Source organism: Antechinus flavipes, chromosome 2 (genome assembly GCF_016432865.1).
Source record: "Antechinus flavipes isolate AdamAnt ecotype Samford, QLD, Australia chromosome 2, AdamAnt_v2, whole genome shotgun sequence".
Taxonomy (NCBI): domain Eukaryota; kingdom Metazoa; phylum Chordata; class Mammalia; order Dasyuromorphia; family Dasyuridae; genus Antechinus; species Antechinus flavipes.
Window position 1 is genome coordinate 430,365,306 of NC_067399.1, and position 19,466 is coordinate 430,384,771.

Here is a 19,466-nt window from a genome sequence, read left to right on the forward strand (position 1 = left end):
ACATTAGATGCTTTCTAAATTCTGTTCCAGCTTTAAAATGTTTATAATTTAATAAACTCACTATGACTCACTTTTTTAATTACAAGGAGTGCATAGAGCAAAGTTTTTTAAACTGTAGGTCATATAGGATTGCATAACTAAATGTGGAGATTGTAAAATTATGATTTATTAGCAAATATTTGGTTTGTATATTATTTTATATACCTATGTATATGGAGTTATATAAAAGTTTCTTGGGTGAAAAGGAATCATGAGTGGGAAAAGTTTAAGAAGTCCTGATATAGAGCACCAGACTTGAACTCAGGAAGATTCAATTTCATGAGTTCAAATCTGGCCCCAAACACTAGCTGTGTGACTCTGGGCAAGTTAATTAACCCTGCTTGCCCCCTGTTTCCTCAGCTGTAAAATTGAGCTGAAGAAGAAAAAGGTAAATCACTCCAATATCTTTGCCAAAAAAAAAAAAAATGGAGTCACAAAGAGTCAGACATTATTAACATGATTCAACAATGACAGGAACAAAAATATTTCATCCTCAATTGATGGTGATCACAACTCCTCTTAGTAAACCATTCCTGTGAATTGTTATGGGTGAAAAAGCCTGTCTCTGTGCTCAACTAAGTTTTTCCTCAGATAACAAATAACAATCCATTACTAGGCCTATACCTGAAACTTTTAGAGACTGATAGGACCTTTCAGAGCTTTTTTTCATCTACAATTCTTACCCTTACAAATTTAGTCACCTTTGTTATGTGAAACATTAGAGGGAACTTTGGTAAATGAAATTAGGGATGCCAAAGATAATTTTTTTTATTTGTTTTATTTAGGTATTTTACCTAAATGATTAAAAAATCAGTGTTTTTATACCTTTTGCAAGTTTTGTACCTTTCTCATATAAATCAAATAAATCATAGGTTAATCTTTCAAGTCAGAATAGTGGCTGAAAAAACCATGCTAAAATCAAACATTTACTGATAATAAAAAGTGGAAAGTATTCAAGATGTTTCATTTGGAAAAGAGAAGGTTCAACTAGAACATGGTACTATCATTCTCAAATATTTGAAGGTTTTTCACAAATAATTTGTTTAATTAGATCCCAGAGACAGAAAACTCAAAGAAAATGAGAAGGGGAAGAAAGACAGGCAATGGAAAGAGAATCTAGAGAGGCAAATTATAGTTGAGTATAAGAAAAAACTCACTAACAGAGTTACCCTGAAGTAGCATAGACTACTTGGGCATCTTCGAGTGGAAACTAGATGGCCAGAATATTCAGAGCAGAGTCCTATTCAGGTATACATTGTATACCTGAAATCTTAGTCATCTCAGAGAATCAGCAATTATGTGGATGCATTTTCCTTATATGTGTCTATCATTTCTTTATATATCTTAGATATGAGAACTTCACGAAAGACATTTGCTGCAAAGATTTATTCCAATTAACTGCTTCTCTTCTGCTTTTTATCTGTGCAAAGCTTTTCTATTCTAATTGATCCATTTTTATCTTTGTTCAGCTCTATCCCTTAAGTGTTCTGCCTCTAATTATAGTAATTAAATCTATATTTTTTGTCTTCTGCTCTATATTTTTATATTATGATCTTTTGTTCTTAATTCATGTATCTATTTGGAGCTCATTGCATTATATAATGTAAGGTTTTAATACCATTATCAAAAATGGTCTATACTTCCTGAATTGGTTCAGAGACAGAAAGACAGAGACAGATAGACAAGGGAGGGATATGGAAAAGGAATGAGCATATTGCTTAGGAAATAAATCAGATGGTTCTGTGAGTCATAGATCTCTAACCTATTTGCCTTATAGTGGATCCAGCAGATCGAAGGGGCAGAGGCTGCATTACATCAGAAGATGATGGAGCTAGAAAGTGACATGGTAAGTACAAAGGTGTCTTTCATACAGCTCATTCTACAACAAAAAAGATGGCCAAGTGATAGTGAATTGCTGCTTGGCCCTTGGCCAGTTTCATCTGATCTTTGTGATGGGTTGAACATTTTTCATTATGTATTGAGAAGGGGCGGTTGTATATCTGCCTTAGAATCAAATACTCAGTGGTCTATAACTATCCTAAGTAACATCCTTTCAGATAACATGACCTAGGTTCATATTTCACTTTGTCACTCATAAGCTTTAACATCTTTAAGGCAATTTTCTCATCTGTAAAGTGAAAGGTTTGAATTAGAACAGTGATTCTCAGTGTGACCCAAAAACCCAAATCTCCAAAATATTTTAAGAGGGTCCACAAAGTCAAAACTAGTTTATAACAATATTAAGACATTTTAATTTCTAACATGGTAAATACCCATAGGTATAACCCACATAAACAAAAAATTCTTTGGAGGGTCCTCAATCATTTTTAAGAGTATAATGGGATTTTGATACTAATAACTTTAAGAACCACTAGACTAAAGATCACTAAAGTTCCTTCTATTTTTAACATTCTGTGCTCTAAATTCCCTTCCAGTTCTGATGTTCCATGTTTCTATTATTCTAAGTCTCCTCTCATTGATCCTCACAATCCCTTTATGACAACCTTTAGCTATTATAGACAACATGTGCATAGCCTTAGGTAAGAGTTTAAGATGACCTCCTAGTTATGGATTTAGAAAAGGAACTTGTATTGATCATTTATGTAATACTTTGGGACATTCTGTGCATTTTGGGGGTGTGCTGGGTTCTCTATTGCTATGTTTGGAAATATTCCCCATCTTTCCAATGACTCTATGTGGAACTTATGTTTGCCAACTTATCGAAATGGACTTTCATTATAGGAACAATTCTGCAAGATCAAAGGTTACCTGGAAGAAGAACTAGATTATAGGAAGCAAGCACTTGACCAAGCTTATATGGTGAGTATAAATCACCTAGACAAATGTTATGGTTTTCTACTTACATAAAATAGAGTAGAAATTCAATTTCTTTGCTATAGAATGTAGATGAGCATATCTATTCTACATAACAGTGAATCCCAATCCTACTTTTGCAATACCAGTATTGGTTTAGGAAGAGAACTTGATCTAGAGACAGAACATTTGAGTTCAAATCTTGGCTTTGTAATTTTTATTATTTATTATTATATAATATTTATTTATATTTATGTGTTATAATATTTATTTATTATTAAATTTTATTATAATCATTAATCTGTATGACATATGACCTTGAGCAAATTCCTTAAACCAAGGGTATCAAACATGAGTCCAGTATACAACCCCAGTGCAAAAGAATAAAAATAAAATGTCACTGAGAAATACTTAAATTAAAATACAATAAAACATGGATAATGTTAATATATAGTTTTCTAAGTCAATACATGGTCCACAGGGATACTTATGTGTGGTTTTAGTGGTCCTCATTTCAATTTGAGTTTGACATTATCTGCCTTAAAATTATTGTAACTTGGTCCAATATGATTAGATGACTTCTAAGATGCTTTGCGAATCTAAATCCCTTTTTCTAAAATTATACTTTATGGTATCATAAAGCTCTCAGAATGCTATTTTTCAAATCTAAATTGTAATCTGACTTCCTTCAAAAATATTTCGTACACTACTTTTAACATAGAATTATGGGACAGGACTGAAGGGAAGAGTTTAATAAGGTGAAAAGATATTTCTGTAGAAACACTGATAATAGAAAAAGTGGGAAACATGAGAAAATATCCCTACCTCTGATACTTCCTTCCTCCCTAACTATGGCCATGGCATCTACCTTCCTCAGCCTTACACTGGTCATCTGTAAAAATGAGGGGAAGAGGGGGAACTAGATGGCCTCTGAAGTCCCTTGATCCTATGTCCTGGGTCTAAATCACAGCTTTGCCAATTACTATGTGAGTTTAGGAAGTCATTCTACTTCTCTGGATATATTTTCTTATCTCTGAAATAGGGGTTGAATAGGATGGCCTCTAGGGATTCAGTGGGACAAATAGTGAAATCAAATGATAGCTTTTCAACACTCTCAAGAGTTTGAGATTCTATTAGAAAACAATTATGAGGAGATGCCAGTGTCAGAGAATAGACCATTTCCCCAATATTAATAATCATAATTTAAAATGGAGAAATTTTTTTCTTACTCTTCCTCCCTTCCTCAAATTGATACCTAATTCCAAATGTTAAGTTCTGCATTTTTTCTTTGTACTCCTTTGGTCCCATGATAACTCAGAAGGAAGAAGGCCAGCCTTTTTCCATTGGCTACTAGTTCTTATTAACTTCCTCCTTGGTAGATTAGATAATTCCTAGGGAGAAAATTATGTTCTCTGCACTTTACAGGTGAAACATTTTCTTTGAAGGTTTATTACTTCATTGGTATGCAAATGGTCTTTGCCAAATCCTTGATCTTTGCCAAAAGGCTTTTCAGCCTCTTGTAGAGAGAATGCTCTGGAAGTATCAAAGGTCCAACAAAAAGCATTATTAAATAATTATATGCCAGGTATTGTGCTGTATGATAGAGATAAAAAGACAAAATTAAATAGTCCATTACCTTTTGGACCTTATATTCTACTGGGGAAGAAAATACATATTACATGTAAGTATATACAAAATACATGCAGGTTACTTTTTGTGGGGAAGGCACTAGGATAAGGTAGGTTCTCCAATAGGACAAATGAGATTTAAGATGAGCTTTAAAGTCAACTTGGGTATTCTAAGAAGAGAAGAAAAGAGAGATGCTATAGCTCAAAAACATTCAATCACAAGTGATCAATCTTCTGGTGATGAGTTCCTCTCATATTTAGTTAGACTAGTGCTCTGAAAAAGATAATGTATCCTCAATTGCTAGGTCTTTACTTTCCACAGTGGTAGGAACAACCAGAGTTTGTATTCACTAGCACTGCTTTTGAAAATCCCAAGTCCCCCCCACCATGGATCCATGGTTCACTGTTGAACTTTATGAAGTTCAATACTTGTGAAAGGAACAGCTTTGGTACAGCAGATGAAGTTCTGGGCTTAGAGTCAGGAAGACCCGAGTTCAATCCAACTTCAGATGCTTACTATCTGGGTATTCCTGAACAAGTCACTTAACCTTATTTGCCTCAATTTCCTCATCTGTAAAATGAGTTGGAGAAGGAAATGACAAACCACTCCATGAAGAGTCAGACATGACTGAAATGACTGAACAACAATAATATGTGTGAGATATTAATATATTAACATGCACTGCTAATATGTTTAGATGTATATAACATGAATAAAGTATAAATGATGAATAATAATTTGCTTGTATGAGAGGCAGGTTGAATGGCACATGGCTGAAGAAAATATTAAGGGAAGATCATGGGACAGAATTGATTTTTTTAAAGTAGGTGATTTTTTTCCTTTTCCTTCCTATATCTGCTCTTTCTATCCCCAAGTTAAAGGGGGAACCCCTGAAATTTTTAATATTCCTTGATCATTCCCAAAGACAGTTGAGCATGTTTAGTGAAGTCATGTACATCAAGAATAAAGCCTAGAGTCCTTGGATTTGGGGCAGGGGGATTTCAGAAACCAAGTAAAAACTCTTCACTTTACAGATAAGGAAATCAGGGCTCAGAAAAGCGAAGTGGATCCCCCAAGCCAAACAGCTAATACATGACAGAGCTGGGATTCATGCCCAAGTTCTGTGCCCCAAACATAGCACTCTCTTTGAGATACCATATTATGTTATCCTCACTATACAGGTTCAGATCTGCTAGTCAATCAGTAAATAAACAAGTATTAAGTACCTACTTTGTGTCACACACTGGATATATGAATACAAAGAAAGTACAAAATTACATTTTAATTTAAGGTCAAAGCTGAGATCTATAGGAGCTCCTCACTTGTTCCCCTCTCTCCTTCTGAAGCTTAGGAATGCTTCATCCTTCCTCCAAGGATTGAATTTCACAGATATCAAATTCACATCAGTTGTCTCAGAGCTAGACATCAGAGACTCCAGAATATGCTGTTCAAAAGCCTCAAAATTTAACAATCTTTTCTCCTTCTGTTACCAGAGAATCCAGGAGTTGGAAGCCACTTTATATAATGCTTTGCAGCAAGAAACTGTGATCAAATTTGGTGAATTATTAAGTGAGAAGCAACAAGAAGAATTAAGAACAGCAGTAGAAAAATTACGGAGGCAGATGCTGAGAAAGAGCAGAGAATATGACTGTCAGATCCTTCAGGAGAGAATGGAACTGCTACAACAAGCCCACCAGGTAAGGGAGACAAGAACTAGGAGCAGGGGTTCTCAAACTACAGCCCGCAGGCCAGATGTGGCAGCTGAGGACGATTATCCCCCTCACCCAGAGCTATCAAGTTTCTTTATTTAAAGGCCCACAAAACAAAGTTTTTCTTTTTATTATAGTCTGGCCCTCCAACAGTCTGAGGGACAGTGAACTGGCTCCCTATTTAAAAAGTTTGAGGACCCCTGAAGCCTGAGAGACTCATAGTGCTGGAGGATGGAAGGGTGACTGCAACAATAAGATTAGCTAGCATTTACCTAGCATTTTTAATTTTTGCAAAGCTTTTTCAATTTGAACCACACAACAATCTTGGGAGGAAAGGGTTATTTATCCCAATTTTACAGATAAGGAAATTGTGGTAGGGGTTAACTGACTGACCCAAGGTCACACAGCTGATTAGCTCACAATAACTTCAGAAGGAAAGTGTTAATATTATTTCCATTTTACAGATGAAGAAACTGAGGCAGACAGGGACAAGGTGACTTGCCCAGCATTACACACAGCTAGGAAATGTCTGAGGCTGAATTTTGACTTAGATGTCCATTATTCCAGGTCCATTGCTTTATCTACTACATCATCTAGTTGTAGAAGCACATAGAGAACTCTGGAATAACCAGCACAAATGGTTCATAGATAGAATCAGAAAGACCTGAGTTCAAAGCTGAACTTTGATACTTACTAGCTGTGTGACTTTGGACAAGTTACTTAACTCTGTTTGCTTCAAGTTCTTCTATAACAATAGCACCTACTTTGAAGGATTTTTATAATGATCAAAAGAGATAATATTTGTAAAATGCTTAGAATAATGACTAGTATATAGTAGTCTCTATATAAATTCTAGTCATTATTGTTGTTATTATATTTCAATAAGAAATCAGTACACTTAAAAAAATTTTTGGAATATATTCTATTTAGATCCCCTTTTAAAAATTCCATTTAGCTTTCATGTGGAAGCAAAAGAAGCCTTAATCCATCTCTTAAACAGTTGTCTTTCAAACATTTGAAGAAAGTGATTATACCAACTCCAACAATCTTCTCTCCTCTCCTTAAACATTTCATTTCTTTCAGCCATGGTTAATGTAGTGGTTAGAGAGCTATCTTCAAAGCCAGAAAAATCTTGATTCAAATCCTGTCCTAATAATGTAATAGCTCTATAATCTTGGACAAATTACTTAAAGCTCTTAGTATTCTAGGCAATGAAGTTTCTACGTTGCAGAGAAGATGCTAAGTTATTTTAGTAGAAAGAGTGCTCGTCTAGAAGTTTCCTGTACTGATGAAATCACAAGTCTGTGTCCCAGTCCAATAACAAAAAGGTTGGTGAAGGACTAAACCCTATATGGGAGTTAGGGCAGCTATAGGGGGAGGGGGAAAGGGAGGGGAAATGCCTAGAGAAGAAAAGGCTTAAGGAAGGTAAAAGAACTGTCCTTTTATTATCTGAAGAGCTATCAAATGGAAGATAGATTAGATTTCATTTTGTTTGATTCCTGAACTAGGAGCTATGAGTAGAAGTTATGGAAAGGAAAATTTCAGCATTATGTAAGAAAAACATTTCATCTTTTAGAAGTGTCTTCAGATGGAATGGTGACCTTAGCAAGTTTCCTGTCACTGGCAATCTTCAAGAGGAAGCTAGGTGACCAACTTGCCTTGTCATTTAGCTAATGACTAAACCAATGACTTTTGTATGATTGCAACTGTTCAGATAATGTTTCAACTAGATTATCTTTGAATCCACCAATTCAGAGATGATATGGTTCAATGAGACTAAACATCCTAAGCTGCTCTTCATTTAAACATTTTCTTTGCCAGTTAAGCTCCAAATACAGTGAACAATTATAAAATTACCTTTAAAATTCACTGTCTTCTTTTTCCAACCATATTAAGTTTGGAGATTTCCAAAGGGCTGTGGGGAGTATTCTCTTTCTCCTCCTATAAAGTTCATCCACCGATAAACCCAATTCTCTGAGAATCTCTCTGGGATCAGAGAAAAGGGGAAACAGAGATAAACATAGACAGACAGAAAACCAGAGCTAGAACTTTCTCTTATCTGTGGCCAGGAAGAGAAATTTGAGATATCTGTGAAACAAGATAGGAAATTGAATCAATAAATACTTCAAAGTTAAATTTTCTGGCATGGGTACTCCTCTTCCATTTCACAGTCTCTACCATTTAATGAACAGTCTTTGAGAATTGTTATTGCCATAGAATGTATCACCCAATGACCAATCTGCCAATTATCTTCAGCTCAAATATCTAAACTGGAATTACAGTAATATATACATGGTTCATCACTGGGTCTATCCAACTGGGTAAAATATGCTAGAATTACATTCATCTGGTAGGGCTTTGGAGAACCTAGGGTCAGTTCCATGCCATAGTGAGATATAGGAGTGTTACTTTAATGAGGAAGACCAAGGAAAAAACAACTAAAAATTTCATGAATTCCCAAGAAAATATGTTATTAACAAGGTATTAATCATTATAATCATTCACTCTTCTGGGATTATGGGTAATGACAAAGTAGTAGACACTAAGCAGATGCTAAGAGGATACTCAATTATCATCAGTCAGGAGGTCAGGAATCCAAGTATTTAAGGATTAGATTATCCATTAATATTAAATAATCACAGAAATGTGAATCATTTTTATAGGAAGGTTGGCTTGACCCTCATAGGTTAGTGACTATTCCTTAGATATATAAGGATGGTCTTCCATGAATTAGGATTTATAAAATCTTTTTGTTTTGTATATCTCTCACACAATTTACAGATGTATTTTTTCCTAAATAAGAAGATAAAATTATATGGGATATTATATACTTTGTGAGATGAGAGCTTACCTGTTTGTATGTATATACCACATGTTTCTACTAGACTTGAAGCTTGAGGGCAGAGACTTCATGAGGCAAAGATTTCATTTCCCCCAGTACTAACAGAACGTTCTGCCCATAGTGAATATAGATGAATAGATTGATAGATATGTATGTATATAAAATGTATATGTATACAAACATATACATTCTCTCTCACACACAGTCTTTCCCACCTTCCCCACACAACTCAAATTGTAATTTAGTTCTAGTCTAGGTCACTTCTCCCTAGACTTTTGTTTAAGCCTCTTAACTAGTTTTAATGCTCCTGCAGTTCATCCTTCATGCAGTTACCAAAAAACCTTTCTAAAGCATAGATCTAATGATGCTACTTTCCAGCTCAAAGACTTTTGGGGGTTCCCTGTTGATTCTAGAATTAAACATAATCTCCTCTGGAAACTGGAAATGGTACAATCCCACTTTGCAAGGTTGTTGCATGAAAAACATTTTGTAAACATTATAATGCCATTATGACAGTAGCAACAAACACTTTCTTGGAGAGACTGAAAGGAAGAAATAGTAGGAGAGAATGCTTCAATTTCATCTCTCACCCTTGGTAGCTTCCTTCAATGACCAGGTACTGCAGGAGTTTTTCACATCCCCTTGCATCAGGGGAGGAAGAATATACTAGCTAGAATGGACTTCTCAAATGGGTAACATTTTAGCTACTCAGAATCCAGGAGGAAGACTTTCTTCATTAGTGAAAAAAAAATCCAAATGACACATATGGATATATAGGTAGTTGTATGTGTATATCTGTGGATATGTATATATACACACATATATACATATACATATATGTACATGTAAGTATGTAATGTAACAACAGAAGCTCTTAACTGTTTTTGTGTCATCGCCCCCTTTGGCAGTCTATGAAAGTCTATGGATCTCTTCTGAAAATAAGATTCTTAAATACAGAAAATTAAATACACAGGATTACCAAGAAAGTCAATTCTATTGAAATAGTTAACAAAATATTTTAAAAGACAAATTCATAATCCCAAGGTAAAGAATTCTTGTTAGAGCAGATTTTTTATTACTCATGAATACCATAGATATTAAAAACTAAGATTATCCATTCACACAGCTTCACTTATTACCTGTAGGCTTACTCTGAAATATATTCCCAATCCTAGGATTACAAGGCTTTAACTTTAGTGCTTAATGTAGAAAATCACAAAATGGCAAGGAAGAAAGGTCTTGTCTGTATTCTCCAAGGATCTTGGGGCTAGAAGAGATGCAGTATGCCCCATATCTGACCAAGAATTTCTTGTACATTTGAGAGACACTGTGACATAAGGAGAAGAATGCTGAAGTTGGTGGGTAAGGACCTGTTTTCAAATACTGCTGCTTGTGTTTCTTTTCTGATGTGTAAGTGACTATGAAGTCATTTAATTTCCCTCAGACTCATATTCCAAATGGGTAAAAAATGATGTCTTCCCAGGTTCCTTCTAGCTCAGAATCTTATAATCTCATAATATCATCTATATGTGAACAGAATATCTTAAGGAATGGAGAATTCACTATGTATATGAGGCAACTCAGTCCAATTGTTGATAATTAATAATTACCGTAATTTTTTCCCGTCAAATAAGTGCCTTCCAGGTAGAGAAACCATAACTGCTAGTAATTGCTACCTGTTAGTAGTGTGGTTTTATAATAACTTTATGACTAACTGACATGCCCAATAGCAGTTATCAGCTGGTAAACACACTGGAGTACAAGCCAGAAAAAGGATTGTTTGAAAGAACTGTGAATGTTTCACTGGGAAAAAAAGATGAAGATGAAGTGGGGGAAGAGGGGGAGGAACATGATTATTGTCCTCAATTATTTTAAGTGTGGTTCTATAGAAAATGGACTATGTTTGTTTTGCTGGTCTGAGAAGGCAGAATCAAGAGCAATAGGTAAGGATTGTAGAGACAGATTTACACTGAATGTAAAGAAGAGCTCCCTGATCATTGGAGTTGTCCAAAAGGGCTTTGCTATGCCCCCAGAGGTCATGAGCTATCCCATCACTTCAAGTGTTCAAGCAGAGGATGGATGATTTTTTCAAGAATGTTGTGAAAAGATCCCAAGATTCAGCTCCAGATTGGATGACATGTCCTTTGAACCACTTTCCCACTCCATGATTCTACGTGTGAAGGAATTGCACTGTTTTAATAAGTGGGTTGTTAAATCATTCATTGGAGCTAAGATTGCTGTCTTTGATTTCAGAGAATCCGAGACTTAGAAGACAAAACTGATATCCAGAAAAGACAAATAAAGGATTTAGAAGAAAAGGTATGTGTTAACTTCTGTAGCAGCTCTGGCCCTGATTTATTTAAACAATCCAAACATTTATTCCCTATCCCATCTTGTTTCTCATTTCTCATGATTTTGGAGGTTATTCTGTGGCCTTTGAATAATCGTTTTTTTGGTAATCTTGATTTTTCCGTGTCCATTCATACTTTTCATCATCTGTTTCCTTACTCAGTTCTTCCCTTTTCCTATGTTTTCCCACTCTCTAAAATCCATTAAATTTTTAATTTTTGTATGTATGTATGTGTATGCATATATTTTGCTTTTCAGAATCCCATGATTTTGGTCTCCTTTTGGTCAGTTCTTCCCTTTCTCCTATCCCACTCCTGTTGCTGATAATAAAAACATTTCCCCCCAACCTTGAATCCATGAGTTAGATGATTCAAGAAGCAAGTTTATTATTTCACATTAAGACAGAGTTAATTAATCAATTAATGCAGTGAGCTCAGAGGTAGTGAATTGTGTGCTTTCCTAGTGGTCTGAAAGAATGAATCCATTTTACTAAGCACCAAACAGCCAACAGAATACTTTGACACCAGGGACTTAGCCCTTCCAAAATTGATACTGCATTTGTGTGATGTAGGGTAAGAATGGGGGAGACAAGATCATAAAGAGATGAGATTGTTCACTAGATTGGAAACCACATGTGCTGACTGAAATTTAGGAGATTTATGTTTTAATACTGGCTTTTCCACTGACCAAGGGACCTCAGGCAAGCCTTGATTCCCCAGTTTCTCAAAGTCTTTTCATCTACAAAAGGGGAATAAAAGTAAGAGCTTTCTTCTCACTATAACTGAATGAGCAAAAGTATATGAAAATGCATTGAAAAGTAAAAGTCACTATACAAATGGTATAAAAGTAAAAATATATAGTATCCCCCTATGAAAGACAAAATCTCTTAGGATTTTAGGAATTATCCTTAGTTCCAAGTCCAATCCCTGGAACAGAAAAGGTATTAATAAAATTTTATTGATTGTATGATTGACCCCAATATTTACTTCCTATATGAACTGGGAAGTCTCTTAGCCCCACTTGCCCTAATCTCTATTGAGAATAATTCTTGTATTTCCTGTCTTAGAAAAGGAGAAAGCATTTTGTCAACTTCAAAGTGCTATAGAAATGTGAGTTATTATTATTACACTTAATAATAATAAAGATTGTTAGTACAGCAAACTCAGAAACACATATTTCTAAGTATGTCATTTGTATAAAATATTTAGCTTGATTTGCCAACATTTTCCAGAATGTTCAAAATTCAACTATGCAAAATTATATGGTGCAATGGTATTAGCAATGCACAATTCACACAAACTTTCTTTTTTTTTCTTTCTTTTTTTTTTTTTTTTTTTTTTTTTTGCATGTGAAAGGCAGTTCCTGCTGAAGATTTTTATAGAATAGATAGAGTGAAAGGTGGAAAGATTCCCATTCTCTTCCCTTTGCATGATTGGAGCAGAGCCTTATCACATCTTTTCTGCCTGCACATGTTCAAACTTAAGATATCTGGAATCCATGGGCAATGTGGTGGCTAGAGAGAACGCCCACAGTTGAGTCATTTTCTCTCATCTCATATTGCTCCATAAGAGTCTATCTCTCTGTACTCAAAAAGCAACATATTAAATAGGTTTTCCCATAACCATAAAATAGTGACCTAAGAAAATCATGAAGGAAGGAGCCCCAACAAAAAAGCTGATTGCTCTATTCCATAGCACCTTCTACCCACAGAGTCCATGTTTCTCCTTAGCTAAAATACAATAGTAATGGCACTGTAAGCAGGAAATAATTACAAAATATTATGGGTAGTATATTTGGTTACTCTGGGGGCTTGTAACACATTTTGTGGGTTTTGTTGAAAGGGGTTCATAGAACAAAAAGTTGGGAACCACTGCCCTACTATATTGAACTCCCTTAGATTAGAAGAAAAAGCTACTGAGTAATGTCCAAAAAAACAAGGTGATTGGGTTGTATATAGGAAACAGTATTAATATGGGTACCAACAGTTGTTTCTCAGTTCTGCCTCTTCCTTTTTCTCCCTAGCTCCACATCAAGCCATTTTATTCAAAAATAAAATGACACAGTATAGATTTTTAAGAAGGTCAGATAGATAAAAAGATATTTCTGTTCCTTGACAAGGACCATTGACATGACCATTGTGAACCTCAGACAACTTAATTCATCTCTAAAGGCCAATTTCCCTAACTAGGCCTTCTACCATAACTAACTAAATTTTGCTTTTCACTTAATTAATTGAAACAGAATCATAGGTTCATTGATCTCGAGTTCAAAGGGGCCTGAAAATCCATCTAGTTGATCTACTTCATTCTGTACATGGAAACTGAGGTCCATAAAAATTAAGTGATTATTTGCCAAGGTAAACTTACATTTTTTAAGCACTTGCTATGTTGCAGGAAGTATACCAAGTGTTCGAGATAAAAATATATAAAAGCAAAATATAGTCCCAGCCTCTAAGGAGCTCTTCAGTCCAGCCAGAGAAAATGGGATAGATGGGGAGTAGAGGGGAGGGAGGGAAGGAAAAAAGGAGAGAAAGAGGGTGATGGGGGTAGAAAGGGAAAGAAGAAGAGGGAGAGGGGAGAGGAAAAGGGAAAGAGAGAAGGACAGAGAGAGAGACAGAGACAGAGATAGAGAGACAAAGAGACAGAGAGAGAAAGAGAAAGAGAGAGAGAGAGAGAGAGAGAGAGAGAGAGAGAGAGAGAGAGAGATCTCCATATACAATGAATAGGATTAGATGAGATAATTTTGACATAATTTCTAAGAATCCAGTTCTTGGTCCTACTCTAAAAATAAGAAATAATACCTCCTGATATTGAAAGGAACTATGCAGAATGAGCCATATACTTTTAAGAACAGTGGATACTTGGCTTATTTGGCCTAACTATGTATCCATGCTTGCTACAGGTGTTTTTCCCCCAGTAATTAGAGTAGAGAATAACAGAGGTACAGAAAAATTTCTCTTACAACAAACAACATAAAGAGAGGGAGAGGAAGTGGGGGAGAGACAGACAGACAGAGACAGAAACAGAGAGAGACATACATAGAGAGAAGGAATCACAGACAAATAGGACAGCTTTGAAATACATGATGAAAGTATTATATACTTTTCTTATTGACACTGGATTTTCCTATTTCTCCCAGGCTATATGTGCCATTGAGCCTTCTGCTTAACTGGTATGGGAGCTTTGACCTACTTGTTTCTAACTTGTGTCAGTTTGCTCCTTCCTTAAGGTAGCCTGGTGGCTCCCTGTTCCCAGGGGATTCACCATACTGGTGCCAGACTTAGTGCAGATACCCTTTAAGTTTAACCCATTGTAGCTCAGAACTTCCATGCACAAGTAATCCACCTGCATTTATCATCCCTGAAGAAGAAAATAAAGGGAAGTGCCACCATGCTCTACATAGTATATAATTTAAAAGAAAAGCAAGCTCTATATAAAACAGATTCAATTTCACATTTTTTTCTTCTACAAATTATATAGAAATATCAATCTTATACTTATATAGAAATGTTCATCTTACTTGGTGTGCAATTTAGAATTTAGAAAGAAAAATGGAAATTTTAATTTAAAATAAAAAAAGTTTAAAAAAGAAAATAGAAATAAACACCAATCAATGACAAAGTGAAAAGAGAACTGGTCTGGCAGATTAGGAAAATCTGGGTTTTGCTATTTGCTATATTCCTGACTTTGCTATTTATTGAGCCCAGTGACTTTCTACAAATTATTTTCTCTCTAGGCTTCTCAGTTTTCTAACCTGTCAAATGAACAGGATGTTCAATAAGAGCAAATGATTTTTGAAGTTCTGACACTTCTGATATTCTGTGTTCTATTTGAATAAACATTAGACTTCCAATTTTCAAAATTCCACATTGTTCATTTCCCTGCTTGAAGTAGCAGATGAAAATACAGTTGTACTCTCAGGTTGAAAGGGAAGATATCTCCTTAAGGAAAGGTGCTGACTGCATAGTAAATGAGTCTTGAGAGATGTATCACTTTGTGAAAGGCGACAAAAAGTGGGATTTACATAATCTTCTTTTTCTTCTACAGTTTCTGTTCCTATTCTTGTTCTTCTCTCTTGCCTTTATTCTTTGGCCTTGATGTCAAGGTGCCTCTTAAAGGTAAGATGTTATTTAGTTCTCAAAATATGGTTCTAAGGGGATATTGGTTAAGAACTTTACCTCTATTTGAATGCTATAAAGTTGGCACTCAATTTCACACTTCTTAATCAATAAGAAGAAAGTGACAAAAAATGGTTGCCAACATACAGTGGATCCAATCAAGTGATTCATGAGCCCCTTCATGAGGCTTCACACTAAAATATCTTTAATGGTACTGTACACAGAAAATAATTGCAAAATATTATGGATAGTATTCTTGGTTACCCTGGGGGCTTGTAACACATTTTGTGGGTTTTTTGAAAGAGGTTCACAAAGCAAAAAGTTGGGAACCACTGCCCTGTTCCCTCAGACTGGAAGAAAAAGCCACTGAGTAATATCCAAAAAACAAGGTAATAGGAAACAATATTAATATGGGTACCAACAGTTGTTTCTTAGTTCTGTTTCTTCCTTCTTCTCCCTAGCTCCACATCAACCCATTTTATTTAAAAACAAAATAACACAGGATAGGTTTTTTAAGAGGTCAGATAGATAAAAAGGTATTTCTGTTCCTTGACAAGAAGTCATGACCATTATGAACCTCAGACAACTTAATTGATCTCTAATGGCCAATTTCCCTATTCAGGTCTTCTACCATAACTAACTAGCTGGTTTTGCTTTTCAGATAAGAAGACCTGATAGTATCTCAGTTCCTTCAAATTCCACTATTCTCTGAATAGATCTTATAACTGTTTTCTTATTCTTTTACCCTTGCTACCACTTTCCAAATTAGGAATATAGAGAAGTAGAACTGGGGCATAATTTCACATTGACATGTCTTCTGAGAATAATTAGTCACATCAATACACTGTCATCTTGATGAGGTCAAAGTAGTAATTCCTAGTTTGAAATAAACATGTGACAAATTCATAATGGCCATTCTTTGCCAAAAAGGACATTTAATTAGAAGAAGTTACAGACAAAATACAGAGGTAAAATAGGAACCAGGAATGATAAACAACACATTTGGTAGAGTAATAGGGTTACCAAGGAAAGGAATTTTGAAAAATTCATTAAAGAAATATGCTATAAGGCTTGAATATGCCATTGACTGGCAGGTGAAATCCATGGAGGATTTTGCAGACTAACCAGAATTAGCTATAGTAAGGAGAAAGACCCCATTAAAGGTAAGATACTAGGAGGGAGGGAGAGAGAAAGGGAGTATTTCATAGCTAGCTTAGTCTTTTTCAGGACTTAGCAAAGAACTTCATCATGAACACATCTTTTTATAGGGTAAATATAACTTTGGGGATTTCTCAAAGGAGGAGGGGAAGTACCAGGAAAGAATTTGGTAGCTCTGAGGGTTGGATCAAAGAGGAGCTGGTTGGAATGCACCTGACACACAAGGTCCCAGACTTGTCCAAAGATATGCTAATCAATATCTCAAAGAATGTTTAAAGATGCCCAGAGATTGGAAGAATGGACAATGGAGGCTGATAAAGAGTTCTATCCTTACATCACTTTATACAAACAGGATAGTATTGATAAGATTTAGATTTAGGGAACTAAAATGAGATTAGGGTTTCTGGTGGTCAGGGAATTAAATGATAAGGTCTAGTGGCAGGTTCAGGGTTCAGGGAACCAGATGGAGAGGTTTGGCTTCCCTTAAACCCCTTGGGATTCGGCACAAGGATAGGGAGTTTTGGGGACTTCCTTCTGGCAATGCAGAGGTTCTCGGTAAAGGAATTTACAGACCTGAAAACCTAGATTGATAAAAGGTTTATTATGGGGATTGGAAGTAAGGTTAGAAATCCTGACAGAGAGGCATAAAGTCTGGTTAGGAAATAGGTGAGGGTAAAGAGAGTGTGGCACTGGAAAGAATATGCCAGTGGACAGAGGCCCTTGGCATCCCAAGCATGGCATAGCTGGCATGTTTGGAACCTCTGCCAAGAGAGGGTTTTAGTTTGGCTCTTTTATATTGAATGTCTTAGTGGGGGCTGGGACAGCGATCAGGTCAGATTCAGTGGGGGCTGGGCAGCCCAAGCAAGTCAGAATTGGGGCTGGGACAAGCCTGGATCTCCTATTGGAATTCAAAGGGATGCTTTTGACCAGGATTTATAATTGAATCAAAGGGAGTGTTATCCTGGAAAAACAATTTGTCAGGGGAGGATATGCTTCAGCCAGGAGGGGCTGGGAATCTGAAAGGAATCACAGATCAATAGGAAATACAGTTTCTTAAAGGGACCCCAACCTACTTCAATATGGGACTTGGTTATACCTGGAAGTAGCCACATAGGCTTCTTCCTGATATGGGAAGAGAATAGGCTCAAAATGAATATCAGTCTTCTATTACGGACTATATTGGATTGAGAAAATAAGAGTCACTGCAATTTTAGTAAGAGTTTAACATCCCATGTTTATCAATAAATTCTTCAATACTTCAAAAAATTACTGACATAAAAACTGGTTAATAGGTATTGCTGCCAATTATGCTTATCAACATGGAGACATTTTTAATAATCAGTTTATTAGCTCAGCAGTACATCCATGATATTGATGTGTTCATGAGTCATGGTGATGAGGTACAAGAATTTGAAGGTAAGAGATCCCCTAACAACAATGGGATCCCCTTGGCCGTGGTAGGCTTCAATGAATACAGGCACAAGGTTTGTGGCAAAGAATGGGATTTATTTACACCAAGAAGACAGCTTGCTAGGAAGACAGTCTTCCTGGTGGGCAAGGTCCTGTTAGCAATATAATAATGAGAAGAAAAGAAAAGATCCTATTAGGACTTTTAAAGACTCAGGGTTCAGTTGCCTTTTTTTGGCCATCTGAGGAGGGGTTTCAATTCAATTCAAGATTGAATGAGATTACTTAATTGGGAGTTTGAGCCACTCAATATTGACTATGCCCAGGGCTGAGATTTCCAATTGAAAAGAGATTACTTATTTTGGGAATTCCTAGAGGAGAATTTGAGACTCCGAATCACCCTTCCTCCACAGATTAAAAGGGACATAGTTTCAAATGTCAGAAACATTTAACCCCCCAAAGGTTAAAGGGATCACAATTTACATCACTGGTTAATAGTTTGAAAGAATTCAAAGAAGATTCTCTTATACTTACAAAAAACTTTATTACAATAAAAGTGAAACTGACAAGTTTCTGAGAGAATCTGGTAATTATAAAAAGTTGGGAGAGCTTCATATACTGAAATGACTTTGGTTGCTCTACAAAATGGTGTCAGACAGAAATTTTTCTGAATCTGATACCGCTTAATATCTTTGGCTATGACTTGATGGAAGAGAGAAATCATGCCCACTTTTCCTCCTCTCTAACCCATGGATGATGTCATTCCTGCCTGGAAATGGAAGTGACTGTCCTGAGGGCATTCTGGGATGTTTTTTTAGGTTGGATGCAGAAGAAATGCAGAACAGAACTGGGAAATATGCCAGGAAAATAATTTTCCCAGGTGATCAACTGATTCTATTCACTCTTTCCGAGGAACATTCTCATCTACATTTACTACTTTCCTTTTGGAATCTTCACTAACATCCTCCAAAGACAAAATAAAAGAGACCCTAAGTCTTGGAAGTTTTCAACAGTTCCAGAATAGCCACTGGGGCAAAGGTGTTCATCTTGATAAATAAATCTAAAATAAAAATGACATACAAAAAGGAAAGAAGCCATCAGAAATGTTATCAACCATAGGAATAAAGTTCATTTGGAGATGAAGACTAGAAAGGGCATTTAGGAAGGAAAAGGGCATTAATATAATGTACTAATTAATATAATGTACTAATATAGTACAACTTTTAAAAAACACTACTTACTACCTGTGTGACCTTGAGCAAACCAATTAATTTTATTTCTACTTAACTATTTGCTGATAATTTGTTCCACTTGCTACAATGGAACAGAAATGGCAAACCTGGTGAATGAGCTTGTCTCTCAATTTTTAAATAATGCATTCAGCTCCTCCATTTTTTAAAGT

General features: G+C 35.7%; 1 protein-coding gene across 3 annotated transcripts in view; it reads left to right on the top strand.

Moving 5' to 3' along the window:
• The window catches only part of JAKMIP2 (janus kinase and microtubule interacting protein 2), a 219,576-nt gene that overhangs the window by 191,723 nt on the left and 8,387 nt on the right, over positions 1-19,466 (top strand). The window contains exons 17-22 of one of the 3 annotated variants that reach the window (XM_051978937.1): positions 1,817-1,885; positions 2,782-2,859; positions 5,976-6,179; positions 11,287-11,352; positions 15,429-15,499; positions 18,883-19,177. In XM_051978937.1, the coding sequence (XP_051834897.1) occupies positions 1,817-1,885; positions 2,782-2,859; positions 5,976-6,179; positions 11,287-11,352; positions 15,429-15,479 (468 nt within the window). In that variant the 3' untranslated portion in view covers positions 15,480-15,499; positions 18,883-19,177. Of the gene's footprint in view, positions 1-1,816; positions 1,886-2,781; positions 2,860-5,975; positions 6,180-11,286; positions 11,353-15,428; positions 15,500-18,882; positions 19,178-19,466 lie in introns of those variants that run through there. The other 2 variants (XM_051978936.1, XM_051978939.1) reach the window with 2 other exon arrangements.